This window comes from Trichomycterus rosablanca, chromosome 10, assembly GCF_030014385.1.
Source record: "Trichomycterus rosablanca isolate fTriRos1 chromosome 10, fTriRos1.hap1, whole genome shotgun sequence".
Classification (NCBI taxonomy): domain Eukaryota; kingdom Metazoa; phylum Chordata; class Actinopteri; order Siluriformes; family Trichomycteridae; genus Trichomycterus; species Trichomycterus rosablanca.
In genome coordinates this window covers 21312972-21337538 of record NC_085997.1, presented here as the reverse complement: position 1 = coordinate 21337538, position 24567 = coordinate 21312972, and the positions used below count along the sequence as shown (strand labels likewise).

The 24567-nt window shown below is 38.6% G+C and overlaps 1 protein-coding gene across 1 annotated transcript in view; it reads right to left on the bottom strand.

Moving 5' to 3' along the window:
• Window positions 1–726: 726 nt before the first annotated feature.
• cdh12b (cadherin 12b) overlaps window positions 727–24567 on the bottom strand; it is a 161880-nt gene continuing 138039 nt past the window's right edge. Inside the window, exons 8-11 of the mRNA XM_063002942.1 lie at window positions 18988–19109; window positions 15631–15748; window positions 10087–10338; window positions 727–1441 (exon numbers count right to left, since the gene is read on the bottom strand). Coding sequence (XP_062859012.1) covers window positions 912–1441; window positions 10087–10338; window positions 15631–15748; window positions 18988–19109 — 1022 coding nt within the window. The 3' untranslated portion in view covers window positions 727–911. The remainder of the gene's footprint in view (window positions 1442–10086; window positions 10339–15630; window positions 15749–18987; window positions 19110–24567) is intronic.

Genomic DNA, 24567 nt, shown 5'->3' with positions numbered 1-24567 from the left:
ATCTCTTACCATCTTACAATGCCGTGACTGGAGTTATACCCCAATCATATGTGAAAGGCACACATGGCCACTGTAATTAATGGTCATTGTGATTTGCATATAGACCTGATCACCGGTTGTTATGCAATAGGCCGGCTTCGACCGTTATGCAAATTGCCTGCATATAAGGTTGGGGTTATTCACCACCAGCTCAGACTGAAGAAGTCACTTGGATGAGTGATGAAACGTATCTCTACAACAAACTTGTGTCCAGATAAACTGATTCAACTTTGTGGATTTGTGTACCTGGATTATTGAGCATGCATGCATAAAGAAAGAATCAGACCCACCATGAACCTGACCAGGATAAAGCAGTGGTAAAACAGACAATGCATGAATGAATTACTAATGTATATGTATGATTATGATGTGTGATTAATTCATAGTTCATAGACACACCTGTTATGGGCAGTGGTATTTCAGTAGGTTCCTGGCTCAAGCCCCGACTCTGCCAAGTTAAGGCCCCACTGTTGGGCCCCTGAGCATGGATTCAAACTCTCATTTGCTTGCATTGTGTTTAATCTTGTTTAACTGTAAGTTGCTTTGGATAAGAGTGTTTGCTGAGTGTCATAAGTGTAAATAAATGCTTTGCCCAAACCTATACATTATATTGTGTGGACTGGAGTATTTTTACCAAGTGTAAAAAATAACCCAAGTCATGACATTTTGAGACATGAACCCATTTTTTTTCTCAGGAATAATGTTTTTTTTGAATACAAACTCAGCACTGAGGTCTGATTATGTCCCATAACACACACTGTAAAGGGAACCGTAACTATAAGAAAATATTACAAAATAAAATATTAAAACAATGACAAGAAAATTACGTTAATAAATAAACATCTGTGTATAAGTCTGAAAAGCAGTCAGCATCAATGTTTGTTTTCAGTGGTGGTGGTGCTGGTGGACGTGATATCTGTCTGACTTTGTGAACATTCTCCAAAAATCCCTGCGAGGGTTTTAAAGCGAGGTCCCCACTCATTGAGGTAATTGTAATCCTCCTCTGTCTCACCGTGTAACGACTCTATTGAACTTAGGCTCTCGGCTACAGATCCCTCACCCTCGTAAGCGTAGGTGGCCAGTGAGTCATAAGGAGGAGCGGAGTTATCTCCGTCATATGTTTGCAACTTTTGGCTGATGAACTTCTGGAGGTCTGAACTGTCCTGTGAGACCACCGGTGGCTGAGGAACAGAGCTGGCCTCTGGTTTAACATCACGCCGAAAGCGGTTCTCTTTGACAGCTTTAGGGTTTCGAAGTGTGCTGATGTCGAAAGCATGGGTGTCCTCCTCGCCCCCACCTTCGTCGTCATAGTGGATAACGTTGTCCCGGATGTCCTCTTTCGAGGTCATTAGCGTCTCCTTTTTCTTCTGCTTGCGCACCCCCATGTACAGCACAACAATCACTGTGGGAAGACAGAAGCGTGTAAACACACACACACATTTTCACATGCAATTTGATGAAATATGTCATCTTTAGGGCTGCCATCAGTGATTATTAAAAAATGACAGAAAATGTGCTTCTCTCTTCTAAACGCAGGCAACAGTCTTGCTTTGTTCTATATTGTTTACAGCAATTTACAAACAATTTCTAGCAGCTTCCCACATTACAAACAGATTGACAGCAGCTGCAATCTTGCCAAGCCTACTCATGATTTGCACTTGTCGTGACTGCTTTGAAGCAGTGCCGCTCCACTTCTCTACATCTTATAAAAACAAACAAACAACAAACTTGATTTTCTTAATCTTAGAATAAATATTAGCTGTGTTTAAAACCACCTGGATAACCAATACCTCACTGAGAACTTGCATGTAAAACTTCTCATTAACAGTAGGCAGAACCAAGAAATATATGTGTATACACCGATCAGCCATAACATTAAAACCACCTCCTTACCACGCTCCACTTACCATATTGAAGCACTTTGTAGTTCTACAATTACTGCCTGTAGTCCATCTGTTTCTCTGCATGCTTTGTTAGCCCCCTTTCATACTGTTCTTCAATGGTCAGGACCCCACAGGACCACCACAGAGCAGGTATTATTTGGGTGGTGGATCATTCTTACCACTGCAGTGACAGTGACACTGATGGTGGTGGTGTGTTAGTGTGTGTTATGCTGGTATGAGTGGATAAGACACAGCAGTGCTGATGGAGTTTTTAAACATCTCACTGTCACTGCTGGACTGAGAATAGTCCATCAACCAAAAAAAAAACAGCCAACAGCGCCCTGTGACCACTGATGAAAGTCTAGAAGATGACCAACTCAAACGGCAGCAAAAGGTGAGTGATCGTCTCTGACTTTACATCTACAAGGTGGACCAGCTAGGTAGGAGTGTCTAATAAAGTGGACAGTGAGTGGACACGGTATTTAAAAACTCCAGCAGCGCTGCTGTGTCTGATCCACTCATACCAGCACAACACACACTAACACACCACCACCATGTCAGTGTCACTGCAGTGCTGAGAATGATCCACCACCTAAATAATACCTGCTCTGTGGTGGTCCTGTGGGGGCCCTGACCATTGAAGAACAGGGTGAAAACAGGCTAAAAAGGTATGTAGAGAAATAGATGGATTACAGTCAGTAATTGTAGAACTACAAAGTGCTTCTATATGGTAAGTGGAGCTGATAAAATGGACAAACAAGGAGGTGGTTTTATTATTATTTTATGGATGATATATATATACACTAAATATAAAACTAGTTAAAACTAAACATTTAACTTACATGTCAAACTTGCATGAGTGCACATGAGCACAACAGTGGTTGTGGTTAAATGGTGGCTTAGTGGTTGCAGTAACTGGACTTCTTCATTAAAAGGTCTACCACTATTAGCCTCTTAAGCAAGGCCTTAAGCAACCCTAGGTTACTTGGATTGTATTATTCACATTGTTGCCTTACAGCAAAAAGGGTCTGGGTTTAATTATTTTGTGTTAAGTTTGCATGTTCTCCTTGTGTCCACATGGGTTTTCTCCAAGTGTTTTGGTTTACTCCCACAACAGCTACTAAAATAGTACTAAGTGTGTGTGTGTGTGTGTGTGTGTGTGTGTGTGTGTGGAGTGCTCCATGCCTTCTGCCCAATAAATCAGACCTACCATGACCCTAACCAGGGTAAAGCAATGGTAAATTTAATATTACCTGGATAATCAATACCCCACTGTGAACTTGCATGTAAAACCTCCTATTAAAAGTAGGCAGAACCCAGAAATATAAGTTTTTTTTCTGGTTAATATAAAACTAGTTAAAACAAGAGAATTGAATATTTTACTTACATGCCAAACCAGCATTACTACTATAACCATGAACCTGAGCACACCATGAACCTGAGTGGTTGTGGCTAAGTGGTGGCTTATGCCCAGTTCACACTACATGATTTTTGCCCTTATTTTCGCTTGCCGACTGGTTGCCGCTAGATGTGGCAGCTCTGAGGCAACTCAGCTCTCGATCTCTATATGTGAACTGCTCAACAACTCGATCCGAGCGGCTCGCTGAGCGCTCGGCGAGCAGACTCAAGAAAAATATCTAGCATGTTAAATATCTGGACCAGTCGGCGACTCAAAATTGTGAAGTGTGAAAGGCGTTGCAAGTGGCAGCGAGTACTATGTCGGAACTACAGCCAATGAGAACGCAAGATACAGGGTGAGGGAAAACCCGGGGGAGGAGTTGTAAAAACATGGGACGGGGCATAATATAGTTTCTATCAGGATACATCGGCACACACACAAGCTTTACAGTTTTTGTGACTTATCGTCCATGGCAAACCATAATACCAACGCTGCATTGCAAAAAAAATATTTATTTGATTTCCAGCTCTCTATGCAGAACAGACAATCCCCGCTGGAGCCTATCCCAGCTTTTCAATGGGCGCAAGGCACACAGTAACACTCTGGACAGGACACCAGTCCATCGCAGGGCAGACACACATATACACACACACACACCCACCCATTCACCTATAGGGCAATTCAGAGTCTCAAATTAACCTGACTGCATGTTTTTGGACTGTTTTGGGAGGAAACCGGAGCTCCTGGAGGAAACCGACACCGACACGGGAAGAACATGCATCTGGAGCCTAAACGCATCACTTTGTAATCCTTTAACCCTTTCCCTACATCTCTTATGTTTGGTCCATTGTGTGCTGCTACTTAAGATTGTCCAGCCTACATATAAAAATTCTGATTAAGTAATAGTTAGATTTAACAGGGCTGTCAGTAATTAAGCCTGGGTGTGTCTGGCTTATCTAATAATTATTTTAATTTAAGGACAAAATTAAAAATGCATATTTTTTGGGTGGACAGTTTGGCTTGCATTAATATAAATATATTTAAAACACAAATACGTTTTTTGAGATTAATGTGAATATTGTGAGGTATAAAACACAGTGGGTTTTGCTTTTCTATTTTTATGTGAGACAACAGCCCCACCAAGTGAAAGATACAGCAATTCTGACTTGCATTGCATACCGTACCTTTGTAGGAGTATAAACGCAAGGTTAGGTAAATAATAATAATAATAATGATGATGATGATGATGGATGATGATGATAATAATAATAATAATGATAACAATAATAATAATAATAATGATAACAATAATAATAATAACACTAATAATAATACTACTACTAATAATAATAATAATAAATTAATGCATCATTTGAAATGTTACAAAGAGTTTTAAATGTAAATATAACCCCTGACAGTGTTATTTGCACTGTCAAGGGTTCTATGGAGTGGATGGAAGACCCAATGCCTCTATAAAAAGACTAAATTACCTGCACATCCTAATACATCCAAAATTCATACCTTATGTTAACAATATAAACATCATGGGCACACCCCCTCACTTGTGCAATTATCTGTCCTAAGTTAATATTCAGTTTCATAAAAGCAGACTTAAAATCCAACGTAATCATATTTGATCATGCTAGATGTTAAAAAGAAACATTAAAACAAAGTAAATAAGTGCACGCAAAGGGCATAATGTGTGCATGTAATTAACCTATATTGTATACATATGGATTGCATCAAAATTACAAATTGCCTTGTAATGTATTGTCACTATGCTTATTTAGTGTGTAGTTTATGTGTGTATGGTTTGGACGTGACAGACATGAAGCTGATGATGTTTTTAATTTGATTGCATGGTACTTTAGTTGAGTCTGTCACAAATGCTGCTGCAAAACTGGAACTGCGTCAGACTCACTAATAGAACATCTATAATAGAGTTGCCCCCCCCCCCTTCCTATTTTGATCTCTCTCTCGCTTTTAATGCAATTGAATTCAAATTCAGTTTAAATCAAAGATAGCTTCACTGGCATGACAAATATGGACATTCGTATTGCCGAAAGCACAATTCAAGATTTAAGAAACAAATAAAAAAAGAAAATAATAATAATAACACAATAATAGCAGTGCAAAAAGTCTCTGGCATGCACCATGTGAGAGGAGCATGTGAGTTTGTGGCAGCTTTGCTACATGAATTCTAAACTTTCCCTTTTTTCTATTCTTATCTAATAATTTAGTTTAGTTACAGGATCAAAAACTGCTACATTTGTGTTTTCATAAGCAACATTATGGTGACAATAGAATAGAATGCCTTTATTTGTCATATATACATATACAGGTGTACGGTACAATGAAATTCTCTTTCCACATATCCCAGCTCATTTGGAAGCTGGGGTCAGAGCGGAGGGTCAACTGTTGTTGCGACCTTGCCCAACAGTGGCCCCTCAACCTTTGGATTAATTGCTCTTTGGATTGCCCAAAGCTCTACCCACTAGGCTACCACTGTCCAATTGTCCAGTGTCAGCAATGGAGTGAAAAATGAATGGTTTTACTGATCTTACAGCCCAGCATCATTGTAAATGTATGTCAGATCAAGCTGTCTCAGTGTAGGACTGTTTACTAGCAGTTGGAAGTGAAATTGGTGTAGGAAGCGTCATGTCTGCTTTACAAATAAGTAAAGCCATTGTTATCTTTCTTAAAGAGGAACATATGGTAAACTGTTTATTTGAAACTGGTCTAACAATAAGTGATTTGTTTTCCCTTGTACTGTCATTGTTTAATTCTTTAACAAAAAAAGTGATCCTGTCAAATGTTCCACCATTTACGAGGGTTCTTCAAAAAGTTTTCTGCACTTTTTTAAAACTCTTATTTATTTAGAATTTTAAAAACACATTACATCACTTTTCTACAGTCACCTTCCGAAGCATACCAGTTTTTAATGCCATCAGCAAAACATGTTTTTGGTTGAGCACATAGCCACTGATGCAGCGCTGCTTTCACATCATCATCATCACATGAAAATCTTCTTCCCCTTAAAACTTCTTTGAGCGTCCAAAAAGGTGGAAATCAAATGGCGCTAAATCCGGACTATAAGCTCTCTCTCAGTCTCTCAGACACGACCAATTACTACTCCTCCCACCCTCACCGTTTCCAACGAAAATGTAAAAGTACTGAAACTTTTTGAAGATCCCTCGTATATGAAATGGAACACTTGAACGTATACTACGAATACAGCCAAACAGTCTGCCTTGATAAACAAGGCATCGGTCTTGATAAACAACTGTTTTAATCAAAAAAAGAATGGACACATTTCACACTTTTATGCATCATTTAAACTAACTAAAGTAATGTCTCCACTGTACTGCAACTATACAGATTTTTCTTTTCTCTTTTCGCTGCTTGGAAATGTTCTCAGTAGGTTAGTTCTTGTATTTAACAAGACTATTTTTGGGTGCAATTATAGAAAAGAACGGAGAGGGAAGTGCACTCCGACCGATTTTCTGCTAGGTCAAGCTAAATAAGCTATCTTCAAAACCCACACGTATAAAACAGAGGAGAGGTTAGTTATAATGGTACATCTTTTAAATGTTGGTGTTTTAAATAGTGTCTGAGCACGCTTTGTACGAAAATAACTTATTTTATTGTTAAACCTCTCTCTCTCTCTCTCTCTCTCTCTCTGATATTCTCCTCATTTTTCTCCTGTCCATGTGTGTGCTGTTGTTGAGTGATTGTGACTGGCAACATTCACAAGGACATAACTGAAAGAGCCTATGGGGCCTGTCTCATTCTCACAGGCACAGAGGCAGTAAGGCATGCCAGCCATTAAACACCTGTGCTGGGAGCCTCTCATCAGGCTGTCAGTCTTTCACAGGAAGACAATGTGATAGTTTGTACTTGATGTAAATCTTTGCTAGGCTACTTTTTTTTACACTGATATACACTGATCAACCATAACATTAAAACCACCTCCTTGATTCTACACACATTGTCCATTTTATCGGCTTCACTTACCATATAGGAGCACTTTGTAGTTCTACAATTACTGACTGTAGTCCATCTGTTTCTCTGCATGCTTTGTTAGCCCCCTTTCATGCTGTTCTTCAATGGTCAGGACTCTCCCAGGACCACTACAGAGTAGGTATTATTTAGGTGGTGGATCATTCTCAGCACTGCCGTGACACTGACATGGTGGTGGTGTGTTAGTGTGTGTTGTGCTGGTATGAGTGGATGCCGATGGAGTTTTTAAATACTGTGCCGATGGAGTTATTAAATACCGTGTCCACTCACTGTCCACTCTATTAGACACTCCTACCTAGTTGGTCCACCTTGTAGATGTAAAGTCAGAGACGATCGCTTTTCTATTTCTGCTGTTTGAGTTGGTCATCTTCTAGACCTTCATCAGTGGTCATAGGACGCTGCCCAAGGGTGAGCTGTCGGCTGGATGTTTTTGGTTGGTGGACTATTCTCAGTTCAGCAATGACAGTGAGGTGTTTAAAAACTCCATAAGCATTGCTGTGTCTTATCCACTTATACCAGCACAACACTGGGAGAGTCCTGACCAGTATGTAGAGAAACAGATGGACTACAGTCAGTAGTTGTAGAAGTACAAAGTGCTTCTATATGGTAAGTGGCGCTGATAAAATGGACAATGAGTGTAGGAGGTGGTTTTAATATCTTATGGCTGATCAGTTTATATATATACAGTATATACTGTATATATACAGTACATTTACATTTTCAGCATTTAGCAGACGCTTTTATCCAAAGCGACTTACACAGTGAGCGGAACACAATGAGCAATTGAGGGTTAAGGGCCTTGCTCAGGGACCCAACAATGACAACTTGGTGGTGGCGGGGCTTGAACCGGCAACCTTCTGTTTACTAGTCCAGTACCTTAACCACTAAGCTATCATATACAGTATATATATATATATATACAGTATATACCGTATATATCTATATACCTAATTCCTGCAAGATCATAAGTTTTAGCAGTGACAATGCCACATCCATTAATGACCCAGAGTCAATGAGGGTGTGATATGTCATGTTCTCTGGGTGAGAGGAATAGCACTTCTCTCTCACCAATCAATGTGAATAAACATGTGACTAGGCACATTCAGCTGATGTATAACACTGCATAAGCAGCAATTGTGAAATGAGAAAGCAGCTGCCTTCACATGACTTATAGCAGGGTTTTTCAACCCTGGGTCGCGACCCTTGGATGGGTCATAAGCCAAAAAAATGATTTGCAAAAAAAAAAAAAAAAAAGCCAGAAATAAAGTCATTTTAAAAGGTACATAAAAACAAAATAAACCTGTACATGAACACCCCCTTGTGGAGGCTTTATTTTACATCTTGTAAAACCACTGTGGGACCAGATCGCCACAATTTTTACTTATGTAATTTTTACTAATTACATACATTTCATTTTGTGTTTGAACTAATGCATTGTTTGTGTTGCATGTGCTTGCCATGTGAATCAGTGGGCGGGAGAACTGGTACAGAACCCGAGGTTTTCAAACACATGCAACATGGGGTGAGGTCCTCAAGTTTGGACAGATGGTTATTAAACAAAACTGCATGAATTGAAACATTATACACATGAATCAACTCTTCTCTACTTACAGATAACACTAATACATTCAGTTTCTCATATAGTCACTCATTGTTGAAGATATTTGTGCCCTCTCCACCCATTTTGGTCCTCTGGAAAGACTTTGCTTACCGGCCACCACAAGTAGACAGTAAAGAATACAGAGTGCACCCCGGGAAGCAACATGGCACTTTGTTTACATTGGTGGAGTGCGTCAGGTAATGCCTAGTTCACACTACACAATTTTTGCACTGATTTGCCGACAGGTTGCCGCTAGATGAGGCAAATCGGAGGCAAATCAGACAAACTGCTGGCCTCAAAGCCACTCCTTCAGGCAGATTCATTCCTTTTTCCTACTTGCTTTTACGCTGCATATCAGCACACAAACAACTTTGACCACTCGCTTCTTGTGTATTTTTGGACATGGTATCATTAAACCACTTGTCGCTTCTTGCATGTGTTTTCATGACAAAACATGATTTGGGAGACCAGACAGACTCGTCTGAGATTCCTCCTGGTGGCAGATTGTGTAGTGTGTGACCCACTATTGCAGATCAGTCGTGTAGTGTGAAAACCACAATGACTTAAAAGACTCCCGATTACAAGAGATCAGGTTGTGTAGTGTGAACTGTACAGCGATCTGAACAACTTGAAAGTCATGTAGCATGAACTTGGGATAAGCCAGAGCTCCACAATTATTTGGGGCTAGTGGGTAGGAGCTAAGAAGAAATAGCATTTAACATACAGTAAACCTGTCAAAGCTAGTGAGTGTAAGGATGTGATTTGCATGTCTGGAACTCCTACCAGACAACCACTTGTAATTAATAAGTTTAGGTCTTCCAGCCATACTCGCTCTTTCTAATATTTCTGGTTTTACTATTTTTTTTCTTTCTTTCTTTTTTTATTATGAAGCCTGAAATTATACCTGCAATCACTATTTTTTATTACCAGTAAGTCAAAGTTATAAATTTAATAAAATTCAGCTCAGTTGATTTAATTCCTAAGCATTATATAAATCTCTTCAAGAGATCAAGAGGTTCATTTTGTAATTTTGTCCTGTAATTGTGCAGTGCAAACACAGCGCTATATAAAGCTGTAATCCTTAGTAATACAAATTTACAGACAGGCTTTTGTCCTTCTTTGGAGATGTCTTACAGTGTACTTACCCAATAGTATAATAATGCAAAGCAGGATTGCAATTAGTGCTCCAGTACTGAGTCCCACTGGGAGGAAGATGGCTTCTGCACTACAGGTCAGCAGGAAGCCATTAGAATCACAGCCACATACACGAATGGTCAGAGTGCTCGTACTGCTCTGTGTTGGGTAACCACTGTCCTCAATTATCACGGGGAGGTGGTAGATCTCCTGAGCACGGCGCCGGAAACCGCTACGTAAGGTTACAATCCCTGCTGTGTTGTCTGAGTGGATACAAGGAAAAAATACATTTACAACAGGTCATTATTAAACAGTGTGAAATATGGCATATATTAAACCTTGCATATTGCATATATGAATCTTTGGTTTGTTAATTCTTATGAATCTCTATTTAACTGGAAAAAATGGAAAATTTTACAATGCTTTCACTGATCAACTTCATTGTATTTTGTAAATATAAACATTTAGAATTCACTGCCTGCAACTAAAAAGGCAAAAAAAGCATTTTGATTGAAACTTACAGAGTCAAGTTACAGTGTTTTGACACATTCCACAATAAGCAGGTGAGTTAATAACAGGTGAGGGTATCATCATTGGGTTTAAAAGTAAGATCTACCAAAGGCTCAGTCTGTGCAAGCAATAATTGGTCGTTATTAACCACCTTGTGCCAAACTTCATGACTGAACTTTGGCTGCAAATAATTTAAGTGTTTTACTACCTACTGTACATAATATTGTGAAGAAACAGAAACCACTGTTAATTGTGAGTGACTATTGGGCCTTTAAACAGCATTGCATGAGTAACTGTGAGCTACTGTGAAAAATATAGGTACATGGGCTCAGGAGTACTTAACACAGTTTGTCTCAGCTTTAAGAAATTAAACCTGAAAATCTATTACACAAAAAGAAAACCATACATCAGTTCTACACAGAAACACTGCTAAGTTCTCTGGGCCTGAGCTCATCTTAGATGGACCAAAAGTGAGTTGTGGTCAAACAAGGATTAAGACATTAATCAGAGACAGGGGCAAAATCTGTCATGTTTCTAATCTTACTATAACTCTAAGTATAAAAAAAAGACAATAAAACCATATTATTATTATTATTATTATTATTATTATTATTATTATTATTATTATTATTATTATTATTATTATTATTATTATTATTATTATTATTATTATTATTATTATTATATGGATAATCAGAAATATGTTATATTTGTATAAATTGAGCAATACATTATAAACTTCAAAAATTTATATAAAAAACTTGGGCGGCACAGTGGCTCGGTGGGTAGCACTGTCGCCTCACAGCAAGAAAGTCCTGGTTTCTATTCCTAATTGGGCGAGCCGGGTGCTTTCAGTGTGGAGTTTGCATGTTCTCCCCGTGTCTGCGTGGGTTTCCTCCGGGAGCTCCGGTTTCCTCCCACAGTCCACAGACATAAAGTCAGGTGAATTGGAAATACAAAATTGTCCATGATTGTGTTGGAGATTAAAACTTGAACTGATAAATCTTGTGTAACCAGCAATTACCTGAATGTAATCAAAGTGTGTAAAACATGACATTAAAATCTTAATTAATAAATAAATAACATTAAAAAACTGACCTGGCTTTCACAATAAACCACAGTTAAGAGTTTTTTTAATTTTTTGCTAAATTATTTTATTTTTAGACTTTAAACTGTGTTTTATTTGGATGTGTGGGGTTAAATCTAGTAAATGCTAGTAAATCTTTAACCTGCATTATCCAATTTATGTGACTGGCATATAGCTCTCTCAGCATAAAAGGTTCTAGAAGAGTTAGCTCAGGCAATGACATCAACCGAGGATTTATTTAGATCTAGGGAAGGAGAAGTCAGACTGTGGCTGAGCAACCCTTTTTAATTAACTTCAAATTATTTTTTCATTAAATCATTTCCAAATCTTGTTAAACATTTAATTCAGTTTGAACTGCCCTCTATTTCTAAAAACATCTGGCTCTTTCCCTGCATAGGGAATAGCATTACCTTTCCTTTCAATGTGACATTACTTATAATGTGATAACATTTTAAAACTGGCACATCAAATGTTCCCTTGTAGGATAAAACAGGAATAAGAATTAGTTTAGTCAAAAAAAATAAATCAAATGTGTGTTGAAGTAATAAAAAGGTGATTTTTTTCCATTGCATCACACCAACATATCATCGATTATTTTCTTATAAACACACCGATCAACCATAACATTAAAAACCACCTCCTTGTTTCTACACTCACTGTCCATTTTATCAGCTCCACTTAGCATATAGTTGCAATTTATAGTTCTACAATTACTGACTGTAGTCCATCTGTTTCTTTGCATGCTTTGTTAGTCTCATTTCATGCTGTTCTTCAATGGTCAGGACCCCACAGGACCACTACAGAGTAAGTATTATTTTGGTGGTGGATCATTCTCAGCACTGCAGTGACACTGCCATGGTGGTGGTGTGTTAGTGTGTGTTGTGCTGGTATGAGTGGATTAGACACAGCAATGCTGATGGAGTTTGCTCCATAGAATAGTCCACCAACCAAAAATATCCAGCCAACAGCACCCCATGGGCAGCGTCCTGTGACCACTGATAAAGGTCTAGAAGATGACCAACTCAAACAGCAGCAATAGATGAGCGATCGTCTCTGACTTAACATCTACAAGGTGGACCAACTAGGTAGGAGTGTCTAATAGAGTGGACAGTGAGTGGACACGGTATTTAAAAACTCCAGCAGCGCTGCTGTGTCTGATCCACTCATACCAGCACAACACACACTAACACACCACCACCATGTCAGTGTCACTTCAGTGCTGAGAATGATCCACCATCCAAATAATACCTACTCTGTGGTGGTCCTGTGGGGGTCCTGACCATTGAAGAACAGAATGAAAGGGGGCTAACAAAGCATGCACAGAAACAGATGTACTACAGTCAGTAATTGTAGAACTACAAAGTGATTCTATATGCTAAGTGGAGCTGATAAAATGTACAGTGAGTGTAGAAACAGGGAGGTGGTTTTAATGTTATGGCTGATCGGTGTAGCTACTTTTACACTGCACATTTTCTCTCAGTGTAGAAATGGTAGCATCTTATTTCTGTTTAAAATGATACTATTATCTTTTAAACGTAGAAGTCATTCCACTTATAGGACATAAAGATGAGAACCATCATCACCGTCACACCTAAGTTACTTTCCCTGCTTTACAGGTGCATTTCACATCATTTTAGACCACCATATAACATCTTTATCAATACATGTGGGGATGTACAGTTTTTATGAGGGCCCATGTCCTCTTTCTGACCTCACAGATGCTTCAACTTACACCTAATGTACAACCCCAAGTTAGAAAAGATTGGGACAGCATGGAAAAAGCAAATGAAGAAGAAAAAAACTTTCATACTGTTATTTCACTGCGGACAGGATGAACCTGAGATATTTCATGTTTTGCCTGCTCAAGTTCATTTTATTTGTGAATATACATTCATTCCTGCATTTCAGGCCTGCAACACATTGGAATGATGGCAATTTAGGGTTAGTAATAAGGTAAGAAAAATAAATATGATTTTAAACAGTTAATGTCAACAGGTGATTGAAATGATTAAGTAAAAAAAAGCAATTATCCAGAAAAGGCTGAAACTTTAAAGGGCAAAGATGGGCAAAGGATATCCAGTTTGTTAACAAATAAAGGAGAGAATTACTGAAATGATAATGTATAAACAATTGTTCTCAATAAAAGATTCAATTCACTTATGAGAGAAGATTTTATGAAAACACTGCTGCACCTGATTCACTCATATTAGTACAACATAGACTACTAAGTTATTACCACTTTATATATATATATATATATATATATATATATATACAGTGTATCACAAAAGTGAGTACACCCCTCACATTTCTGCAGATATTTAAGTATATCTTTTCATGGGACAACACTGACAAAATGACACTTTGACACAATGAAAAGTAGTCTGTGTGCAGCTTATATAACAGTGTAAATTTATTCTTCCCTCAAAATAACTCAATATACAGCCATTAATGTCTAAACCACCGGCAACAAAAGTGAGTACATCCCTTAGTGAAAGTTTGTGAAGTGTCAATATTTTGTGTGGCCACCATTATTTGCCAGAACTGCCTTAACTCTCCTGGGCATGGAGTTTACCAGAGCTTCACAGGTTGCCACTGGAATGCTTTTCCACTCCTCCATGACGACATCACGGAGCTGGCGGATATTTGAGACTTTGCGCTCCTCCACCTTCCGCTTGAGGATGCCCCAAAGATGTTCTATTGGGTTTAGGTCTGGAGACATGCTTGGCCAGTCCATCACCTTTACCCTCAGCCTCTTCAATAAAGCCGTGGTCGTCTTAGAGGTGTGTTTGGGGTCATTATCATGCTGGAACACTGCCCTGCGACCCAGTTTCCGGAGGGGGGGGTTCATGCTCTGCTTCAGTATTTCACAGTACATATTGGAGTTCATGTGTCCCTCAATGAAATGTAACTCCCCAACACCTGCTGCACTCATGCAGCCCCAGACCATGGCATTCCCACCACCATGCTTGACTGTAGGCATGACACACTTATCTTTGTACTCCTCACCTGATTGCCGTCACACATGCTTGAGACCATCTGAACCAAACAAATTAATCTTGGTCTCATCAGACCATAGGACATGGTTCCAGTAATCCATGTCCTTTGTTGACATGTCTTCAGCAAACTGTTTGCGGGCTTTCTTGTGTAGAGACTTCAGAAGAGGCTTCCTTCTGGGGTGACAGCCATGCAGACCAATTTGATGTAGTGTGCGGCGTATGGTCTGAGCACTGACAGGCTGACCCCCCACCTTTTCAATCTCTGCAGCAATGCTGACAGCACTCCTGCGCCTATCTTTCAAAGACAGCAGTTGGATGTGACGCTGAGCATGTGCACTCAGCTTCTTTGGACGACCAACGCGAGGTCTGTTCTGAGTGGACCCTGCTCTTTTAAAACGCTGGATGATTTTGGCCACTTGTGCTGCAGCTCAGTTTCAGGGTGTTGGCAATCTTCTTGTAGCCTTGGCCATCTTCATGTAGCGCAACAATTCGTCTTTTAAGATGCTTAGAGAGTTCTTTGCCATGAGGTGCCATGTTGGAACTTTCAGTGACCAGTATGAGAGAGTGTGAGAGCTGTACTACTAAATTGAACACACCTGCTCCCTATGCACACCTGAGACCTAGTAACACTAACAAATCACATGACATTTTGGAGGGAAAATGACAAGCAGTGCTCAATTTGGACATTTAGGGGTGTAGTCTCTTAGGGGTGTACTCACTTTTGTTGCCGGTGGTTTAGACATTAATGGCTGTATATTGAGTTATTTTGAGGGAAGAATAAATTTACACTGTTATATAAGCTGCACACAGACTACTTTTCATTGTGTCAAAGTGTCATTTTGTCAGTGTTGTCCCATGAAAAGATATACTTAAATATCTGCAGAAATGTGAGGGGTGTACTCACTTCTGTGATACACTGTATATATATACACGTATATACTGTATATAAAGAGACTTACTTCTGAAATCTTTGATGGTAAAGTTCTTGTTGTTTATCTCTTCTGGTGGCAGTTTGAAGGAGAATTTTTGTTCCACCATTGGAAGGTCCTGGTCTTGTGCACTGATGACCTGAATCACCTGTAAATACACCACAGTTTTTTAAGATATAATAGTTGTGGATAGGACTGGGCAGTATGGCCAAAATTTTTTTTTCAAGATTCTGACGGTTTCACTGTATTATTTTTTTTTTTTGTATGACAGAGTGTGGCTTATTCTACTGTCATAAGTACATAGAATATAAAGTTTTAATTTCACCATGTACAGTGTATCACAAAAGTGAGTACACCCCTCACATTTCTGCAAATATTTCATTATATCTTTTCATGGGACAACACTATAGACATGAAACTTGGATATAACTTAGAGTAGTCAGTGTACAGCTTGTATAGCAGTGTAGATTTATTGTCTTCTGAAAATAACTCAACACACAGCCATTAATGTCTAAATAGCTGGCAACATAAGTGAGTACACCCCACAGTGAACATGTCCAAATTGTGCCCAAATGTGTCATTGTCCCTCCCTGGTGTCAGGTGTCAAGGTCCCAGGTGTAAATGGGGAGCAGGGCTGTTAAATTTGGTGTTTTGGGTACAATTCTCTCATACTGGCCACTGGATATTCAACATGGCACCTCATGGCAAAGAACTCTCTGAGGATGTGAGAAATAGAATTGTTGCTCTCCACAAAGATGGCCTGGGCTATAAGAAGATTGCTAACACCCTGAAACTGAGCTACAGCATGGTGGCCAAGGTCATACAGCGGTTTTCCAGGACAGGTTCCACTCGGAACAGGCTTCGCCAGGGTCGACCAAAGAAGTTGAGTCCACGTGTTTGGCGTCATATCCAGAGGTTGGCTTTAAAAAATAGACACGAGTGCTGCCAGCATTGCTGCAGAGGTTGAAGACGTGGGAGGTCAGCCTGTCAGTGCTCAGACCATACGCCGCACACTGCATCAACTCGGTCTGCACGGTCGTCATCCCAGAAGGAAGCTGACGCACAAGAAAGCCCGCAAACAGTTTGCTGAAGACAAGCAGTCCAAGAACATGGATTACTGGAATGCCCTGTGGTCTGACGAGACCAAGATAAACTTGTTTGGCTCAGATGGTGTCCAGCATGTGTGGCGGCGCCCTGGTGAGAAGTACCAAGACAACTGTATCTTGCCTACAGTCAAGCATGGTGGTGGTAGCATCATGGTCTTGGGCTGCATGAGTGTTGCTGGCACTGGGGAGCTGCGGTTCATTGAGGGAAACATGAATTCCAACATGTACTGTGACATTCTGAAACAGAGCATGATCCCCTCCCTTCGAAAACTGGGCCTCATGGCAGTTTTCCAACAGGATAACGACCCCAAACACAACCTCCAAGTTGACAACTGCCTTGCTGAGGAAGCTGAAGGTAAAGGTGATGGACTAAACCCAATTGAGCACCTGTGGCGCATCCTTAAGTGGAAGGTGGAGGAGTTCAAGGTGTCTAACATCCACCAGCTCCGTGATGTCATCATGGAGGAGTGGAAGAGGATTCCAGTAGCAACCTGTGCAGCTCTGGTGAATTCCATGCCCAGGAGGGTTAAGGCAGTGCTGGATAATAATGGTGGTCACACAAAATATTGACACTTTGGGCACAATTTGGACATGTTCACTGTGGGGTGTACTCACTTATGTTGCCAGCTATTTAGACATTAATGGCTGTGTGTTGAGTTATTTTCAGAAGACAGTAAATCTACACTGCTATACAAGCTGTACACTGACTACTCTAAGTTATATCCAAGTTTCATGTCTATAGTGTTGTCCCATGAAAAGATATAATAAAATATTTGCAGAAATGTGAGGGGTGTACTCACTTTTGTGATACACTGTATGTAATAAAGGTTTTGAGTACTATAAGCTTTACTTGGCCCCACAAAATGACACAATATATGATGGAATCAGTACACGTGAAACAGGTGCAATAAATACAATTTTTATTGTTTGTTTAATATTTAAGTATTGTGCAATTACTCTTAACTGTCCCTTTAACTAATAAAATGACATCTGAAAAGTGGACGACTTTAAATAGCTCCGATTCCAGTTTGCTTATAACGTTGAAAGATCGACTAACATGAAGTATTTCTGCCCCGTAAGACCTGAAATCCACTTTTTCTCAACTGTCTATAGAGGAATCGCGTTCTTGCATATGTGGATTGTTACTATGTTCGTAATGTCGTTATATATTATATGATCTGCTGCCTTTTGAAGCCTACAGCTGTTAAAATGAACTATGTTACGGTATGGCAGTATATGAAAAATCCATACTGTATGAGGAATTGAAGACAATATACCGAATATACCATCATACCGCCCAGCCCTGGTTGTGCAGATATTTGATAAAATGTGCATGTGTCAATTACTATTGTGTTGAATTAAATTCATGATTATGGAATCGAAATCATTTTGGGGATCATAACATGTTATGTATAAAGAAATTAAATGAGTGATTTAATGTAGTTACAATTACAATCTAAAACATGTAGGGTTAATCTAATTGAGACAAAATTTAGCTTTAAAACTTGTATGGTACTCTGTCATAATTCTAAGATGCTTTGGATGAGAAAAAAAAAAGCATTTGCTTATTGCTGTAAATACACATCTAAGATAAAAATTTTACTAAAAGATATTAGACTCTGTCCTGAGCTTGGTTTATTATTATTATTATTATTATTATTATTATCATCCTTATTATTTAATTTTTTTTTGTTTTTCAACCATTTCATGCAACAGTAAGCCTCATCTCAGGTTTTGTACATTGCTACGCGTTCATGCTCAGACACTGTTCCACCTCTTTATCAACATCACCTGCTGCAACATAACTGTGAGAACCACAAGTGCATGTAAAACAAAACAATTAGCACCACGCTAATGCATCACTTACGCACACATGACTAACCCATAATGAACACCCATCAGCCCATGCTGCTCCAGCACTTGATCGCTGCCATGTACTTTATCTTCTCGGTGTGCTACGTAAATGTATCAGATACCCCAGAAATTCACCAACAGCTAGAGCTAATTAATCAGAATCCAGACAGAAACCAGACACAGTTAATGCTACATTTAATCAGTGTTATGGTGTGTAAAGTGCTAATGTTTTGCTCACTATATTCAGATGCACTGAGTACATTATAGCTGTTTTGCTCATACAGCAGGTAGGTGTTAACACATGCAAATAATTTGACTGACAAATATGTTTTTGACAGGAAAAGATGCACGTTTCTTCACTCTTCTTTTTTTGTGTGTGGGTGTGTGTGTATAGAATAAACCATTGGAGCCATTGAAGCACACTCACCTGACCTACTTTAGCACCTTCACACACATAGGTCTCGTATGGTATCGCCAACTCTGGAGGAAACTCATTAACATCCAGCACTTGAACATTGACGGACACTTTGCTGGACAGGACTGGATTATCTATAAAAGGAGGAATGGAATAAAGGTTAATTTTACACATTGAGCACATAATTTTAAAATGTATATGTCCAGAGCCATGATTATAATTTTCGGGTATTATTGGGTATTATACTTTTTGACAAAATACATTATAGATATAGAATTTCTCGCAGTAAAAGCAGATCAGTTATATACTGTTACTGATGAGAAGCACTCATGTTACTGGTTCCATTGCACAAACTACAGCAGTGCCTTTATTCCCCATTGTGGAGAATAATAATAATAATTGTGTGTGTTTGTGTTTGTGTGTGTGTGTGTGGGGGGGGGGGGGGGGGGGGTTGATAAAAAGAAACTATCAATAATAATAATAACTTGGTATGGTTGCCCCTATAATGTGGTTAGTGACATGTGAGTGCTCTGTGATAAACTGCTGCCCTGTTTGAAGGGTATTTTTGCCTTGTGAATGGTGTTACACTGTATTTTGTGGCTCTGAACGAGTTAAAATTGTTAGCAAGATTCAATAATGCAAATAAATAATTTAGAAATAGGCACCCAGGTGGCACAGCACACCAGCTCTGCTACCGGTCGGCTGGGCTACAACTAGCGGGCACAACTGGCAGTGCCTGCAGCAGACAAAAAATGGCCACAGAGTCTGCTGTGTGGGGAAAAAAGGGCAGAATAAGCGAATGCAATAGGATCCCCAGCAGTGGAAGACCAACTGGCTAAGCTAAAATCAAGAGAAAAGGGGAGAAATTGCATAAATTAATAAATGAATAATAATTTAGCTATTTTGTTTAATTTGTTACGTTTCAAAAGCAATATTGCCCTGTGAGGTCAGAAACCCATGGTGATCAACATTCCAAATGTCAGAATAGTCCTAATGGCTCTGTGCAGTCCACTCAAGTTTTTTTTTATATAAAACTTATCAAACTATATTTTTATGGAAATCATTTTGTGCACACAGACACAGTCATACTGGAATACAAAAGGGTGTAACTTTATGTTTAAATGGTGTGATTTTATGCATCTTTTACTTTTCATACTCTGTTCTAATAACTGGACTTGCAACATGTCTTGGTGACATGTAAACCTTGTGATTGCTAGCTGATAAACACACTGGACAATATTAAAGGCTTAATAACTGATCAACGACAGTTAACTGCACACCAGATAAGTGTTTGTTACACTGACGCTTGATTATATACATCTAAAGGAACATTTAAAGGAACGGTACAAGAGATCGCTTATACCAGCAGCGATCACGCTGTATAATGCTTCACTAGCTCGGGACACTGAACACTAAACTACTATCAGGACAGACTCATGAAGCATGTTCTAGCACTCTGTTTATAAAGACTATACTACATATTGTTATTATTTACCTGGGGACAGATTGTAGCCCAGTGGTTAAGGAACTGGACTAGTAATAGAAAGGTCAATGGTTCAAGCCCGACAACTGCCAGGTTGCCACTGTTGGGCCCTTGAGCAAGGCCCTTAACCCCTAATTGCTTAGACTGTATACTGTCCTAGTACTGTTAGTCTATCCATCCATTCATCCATCCATCTATCCGCTACTGGGTGTGGATAAAACGACTAAACTAAATTATTAGCGGTTTTATATCCCACTTTTGTGTATGTGTAGAGCCCAAAAGCAGTGCCAGTGTTGCTCAAGTCATTTCTTAAAATTAAATAATACACAAATAAAAGGTGAGAAATAACTAGTATATACATGAAGGAAGTATCAGATGAGTAGGCTCAGGCAAGTACATCATGTGCTATTGTAATACTGACACCATGTGGTCATATGGAGAAAGCTCAGTAAAAAAACACTGTAATGTACTGAACCAGCAACTTTCTGATCACCACTTCAGTACCGTAACCACTACGTTACCACTGTCCTGTATTTATAATAGTGTCTTAAAGTTAGATTTAGTACGCATGCTCCTTCTAGATAAGGCTTATTTCCAAGTAAATGTCCTAACCCTTTCAAGGGGTACAAACTTTGAATAGCTAAATCTAAAGGGGGTTGAAAATACAGCCATTTGGAACAACAATGTAATGTACAATGTAAGTAAAACTGCTATTTTTAACCCTAAATAATAAAGGTAAGTCAGAAGACAGTAGTCAAGAGCTGCTGGACAGACTGAAAACAGCAAAAACAACAGTTACACTATAAACAAAGGCAAAAATTGCAAAACAAGCACCTCTGTTTCATCACCTGGCGCAAAAACACATTTATAAATAAATAAATAAATAGGGCAGATTCACATAAACATTAAGACAAATCAAATATACTGTAGATAGATAGACATACAGACACAGTAGATATTATCATGTTTGTAAGTACCAAACTAATTTAGCACATTATTTATTATATGATGTTCTGATGTGCCCAGATGGTTTATGCTGATACATTTCATTAATTTATTCATTCAGTCATTTATCACTCATTGTCTGTTTTACCACTGCTTTATCTTGGCCAGGGTCATGGTGGGTTACCAGTTACCAGTACATCACAGGACAAACACACACACACTTACATTTCCTCCCACAAGTCCGAATACTGCATGTCTTTGGACTTGTCAGAGGAAACCAGAGTACCTGGAGGAAATTTACGCGGACACAGGAAGAACATGCAAAGCCCACACAAAAAGGACCCTGGCCACACAGCCAGAAAATCAAATCTATGCAATTCTAACCAATGCACCACCCTAATAAATTGCATGCACAGTGTCTTGTGACTGATCAATGAGGCTGAATTACAAGTACACATATTCTACTTTAATATCATTTACAGAATATAATACACATATGTACCTTACATTACTTGATGAACTTTTCCAAGTAAAATATAACCATATAACTACTTAAAGTACAAAACACATGCCTTTGGGAAGGAGGGGTACCCATTTAGCAAAAAATCAAATATACAGTTATGAACTCATAGTTCTGAGTTGGCATTAAGAAGACCTATGTTTGGCCTTGCATTTAATGGTTTGCTGGCACTGCTTTTTTGCTGTATGAATGGTTAATATATAAATCCATTATGCAAACTCCTTGCTTTAGCTACAGACTGCACCTAATGTCACCCTGGTGAGAATAAGAATTTTACATAGAAGCTGAGGTTATTCTATAAGACATGCACTGGTGAACTTGATTACTTACATCTGTGATGCTGTTTGATTCGGAGTGTGTGTGGTGCAGCGGGGGCATGAGTGAGGAATGAACTTTTATAGATTTGATCCGTGATATGAGCTTGTGGTGGCTAAAGGTAGCTTAAAAGAAGAAAAAGATCTATACTCATTCCCGCTGGGGTCCCATATACAGCTAGGACCTTTGGCTGACCTTGATGGAGAAAAGCAATTTTCTTGACAAGATAGAAATGTGTTTGTGAGTTTGTGTTTGTGTGTGTGTTTGTGTGTGTGTGTGCATGTGCTTTTAGTAGTCTTGCCATAACGGAGAAGTATTAGAATCACTTATTTATATCATTATGTCTTTTAATCTTTCCATAATAATATGCATGGTAAATGGTAAAATCACTACCTAAATCACCTAAATTATTTACAATTCTGATTTAATAAACTCATTCACCATGTTTGGCCCAAATTGTGTAAATTTAAATTTAGACATGCCCAACTCTTCCCAGACAGTGGACTCCCCCACATTCATTAGTTGTCAGTTATAATCATCAACATTAAAAGAAATAAACATTTGAAATATATCAGTCTGTGTGTAATAAATGAATATAATATACAAGTTTCACTTTTTGAATGGAATTACTGAAATAAATCAACCTTTTCATGATCTTCTAATTTTATGACCAGCACCAGTATAGAGCTATAACATGCAGAGGAACACGCTAGACCAGCAGTCCCCAACCTTTTTTGCACCACAGACCGGTTTCATATAAGATATAATTTTACGGACCTGCGGAGGTAGGAGGATTTAAAATACAATAACAATACTACTCACAAATGAGCTTTTTTTTCTCTGCAATGAAACGCTGCTCCCACCTAGGGGTGATAGGAGACAATAACACCTGAAATGTGTTGGAAATTGAAACGGTGTTTTCATTGCTTTTTTAGCAATTTATAGATTTTGCGGCCCGGTAATAAATTACCCAGTCCGTGGCCCGGTGGTTGGGGACCACTGCACTAGACTGCAGTATTCCTTCACCACTTGTGCAGGCTCCTCGAGACACCAGGAGTCGCTAATAAATTGGCAGAAAGCTGATACCTGATTGACCTTTCCTTACTTTAGACATAGCAAAATGTGTCTGTGGAGCATATGAGCATGTCATTGTCATTTCTAATACGTAAATCTGGAATTTAGCTATACTAATAATGTATCATTAAATTATAATATTAATATTTGACTTCACTGTGGAGGAAATATAAGTCCACTCTGGAACAGAACTGCTTAAAATCAGACATTAAAAAAACAATCAGGTTTTATATTGAATTCAATTTTGGAAATCAAATGATTATAAGAAGATTTCGGTACAGGATATGTAAAAAGAAACCTGTCACCAGAAATGTCTGTTCCATCTTCCAACCAAACAATAATATGTTTGTGGTGAAGCTCAGTGCCAGCAGTCTGCCAGATCCATTAAAAAGCTGTCAACCCAGGTTATTGGTGCAGTTTGTCACCAGTTTATCAGATATTTCAGACAGATCATAACTCTCTAATGGCTTCACTGTGTTCCTTTCTTTTTTCCTTTTTGGGGAACAGATAATAAAGTTTAAAGCAAACTACAAAAAATTTTTTGATTGTAAAATAAATTTGGTTATACACTGAAAACTGTTTATAAAATATTAAAATAAATATAAGAAAATGTATTTCACATTCTATACATAGAAATTTACAGAATTATTGTGAAAACATACTTAAGTTCAAGGTCAAAATTAAGACCTGCTAAAAACTTAAAAATGTAATAATTTACCTGTAAATACTGGACAAGCTACTTATAGAAACATCATCTTTGGCATTATTTCATGATGTTGTGAATATTCCAAATACTAAATAGTCACTTTACATTTACTCACAATGACTTTGTACTTATAAATGTGAACAAATACCAGATCTAGACAAATATTTTAAACATAAACAAAAATAAATGACAATTAATATGGATTTATGTAAGGGTTAAATTAAATTATTTACAAAGCCATAACAAAAACAAGTGAAAGGTTAATTGAACCACAAATCGTACCCGGACAGGTGCTCCAAGCAACATTATCGTAGACTATTGATAATAAAGTAAGAAAGAAGCCAACAGTTTCTTTAAAATAGCAGTGGAAACAACTGACAACAGCAGAAACAACAGTTATCCAGTAAACAATACACAATTTTACATTTTCAGCATTTAGCAGACGCATTTATCCAAAGCGATTTACAGTACTGTGCCAGTATGTCATCTAAGCAATTGAGGGTTAAGGGCCTCACTCAAGGGCTCAACAATGGCAACCTGACAGTAGTG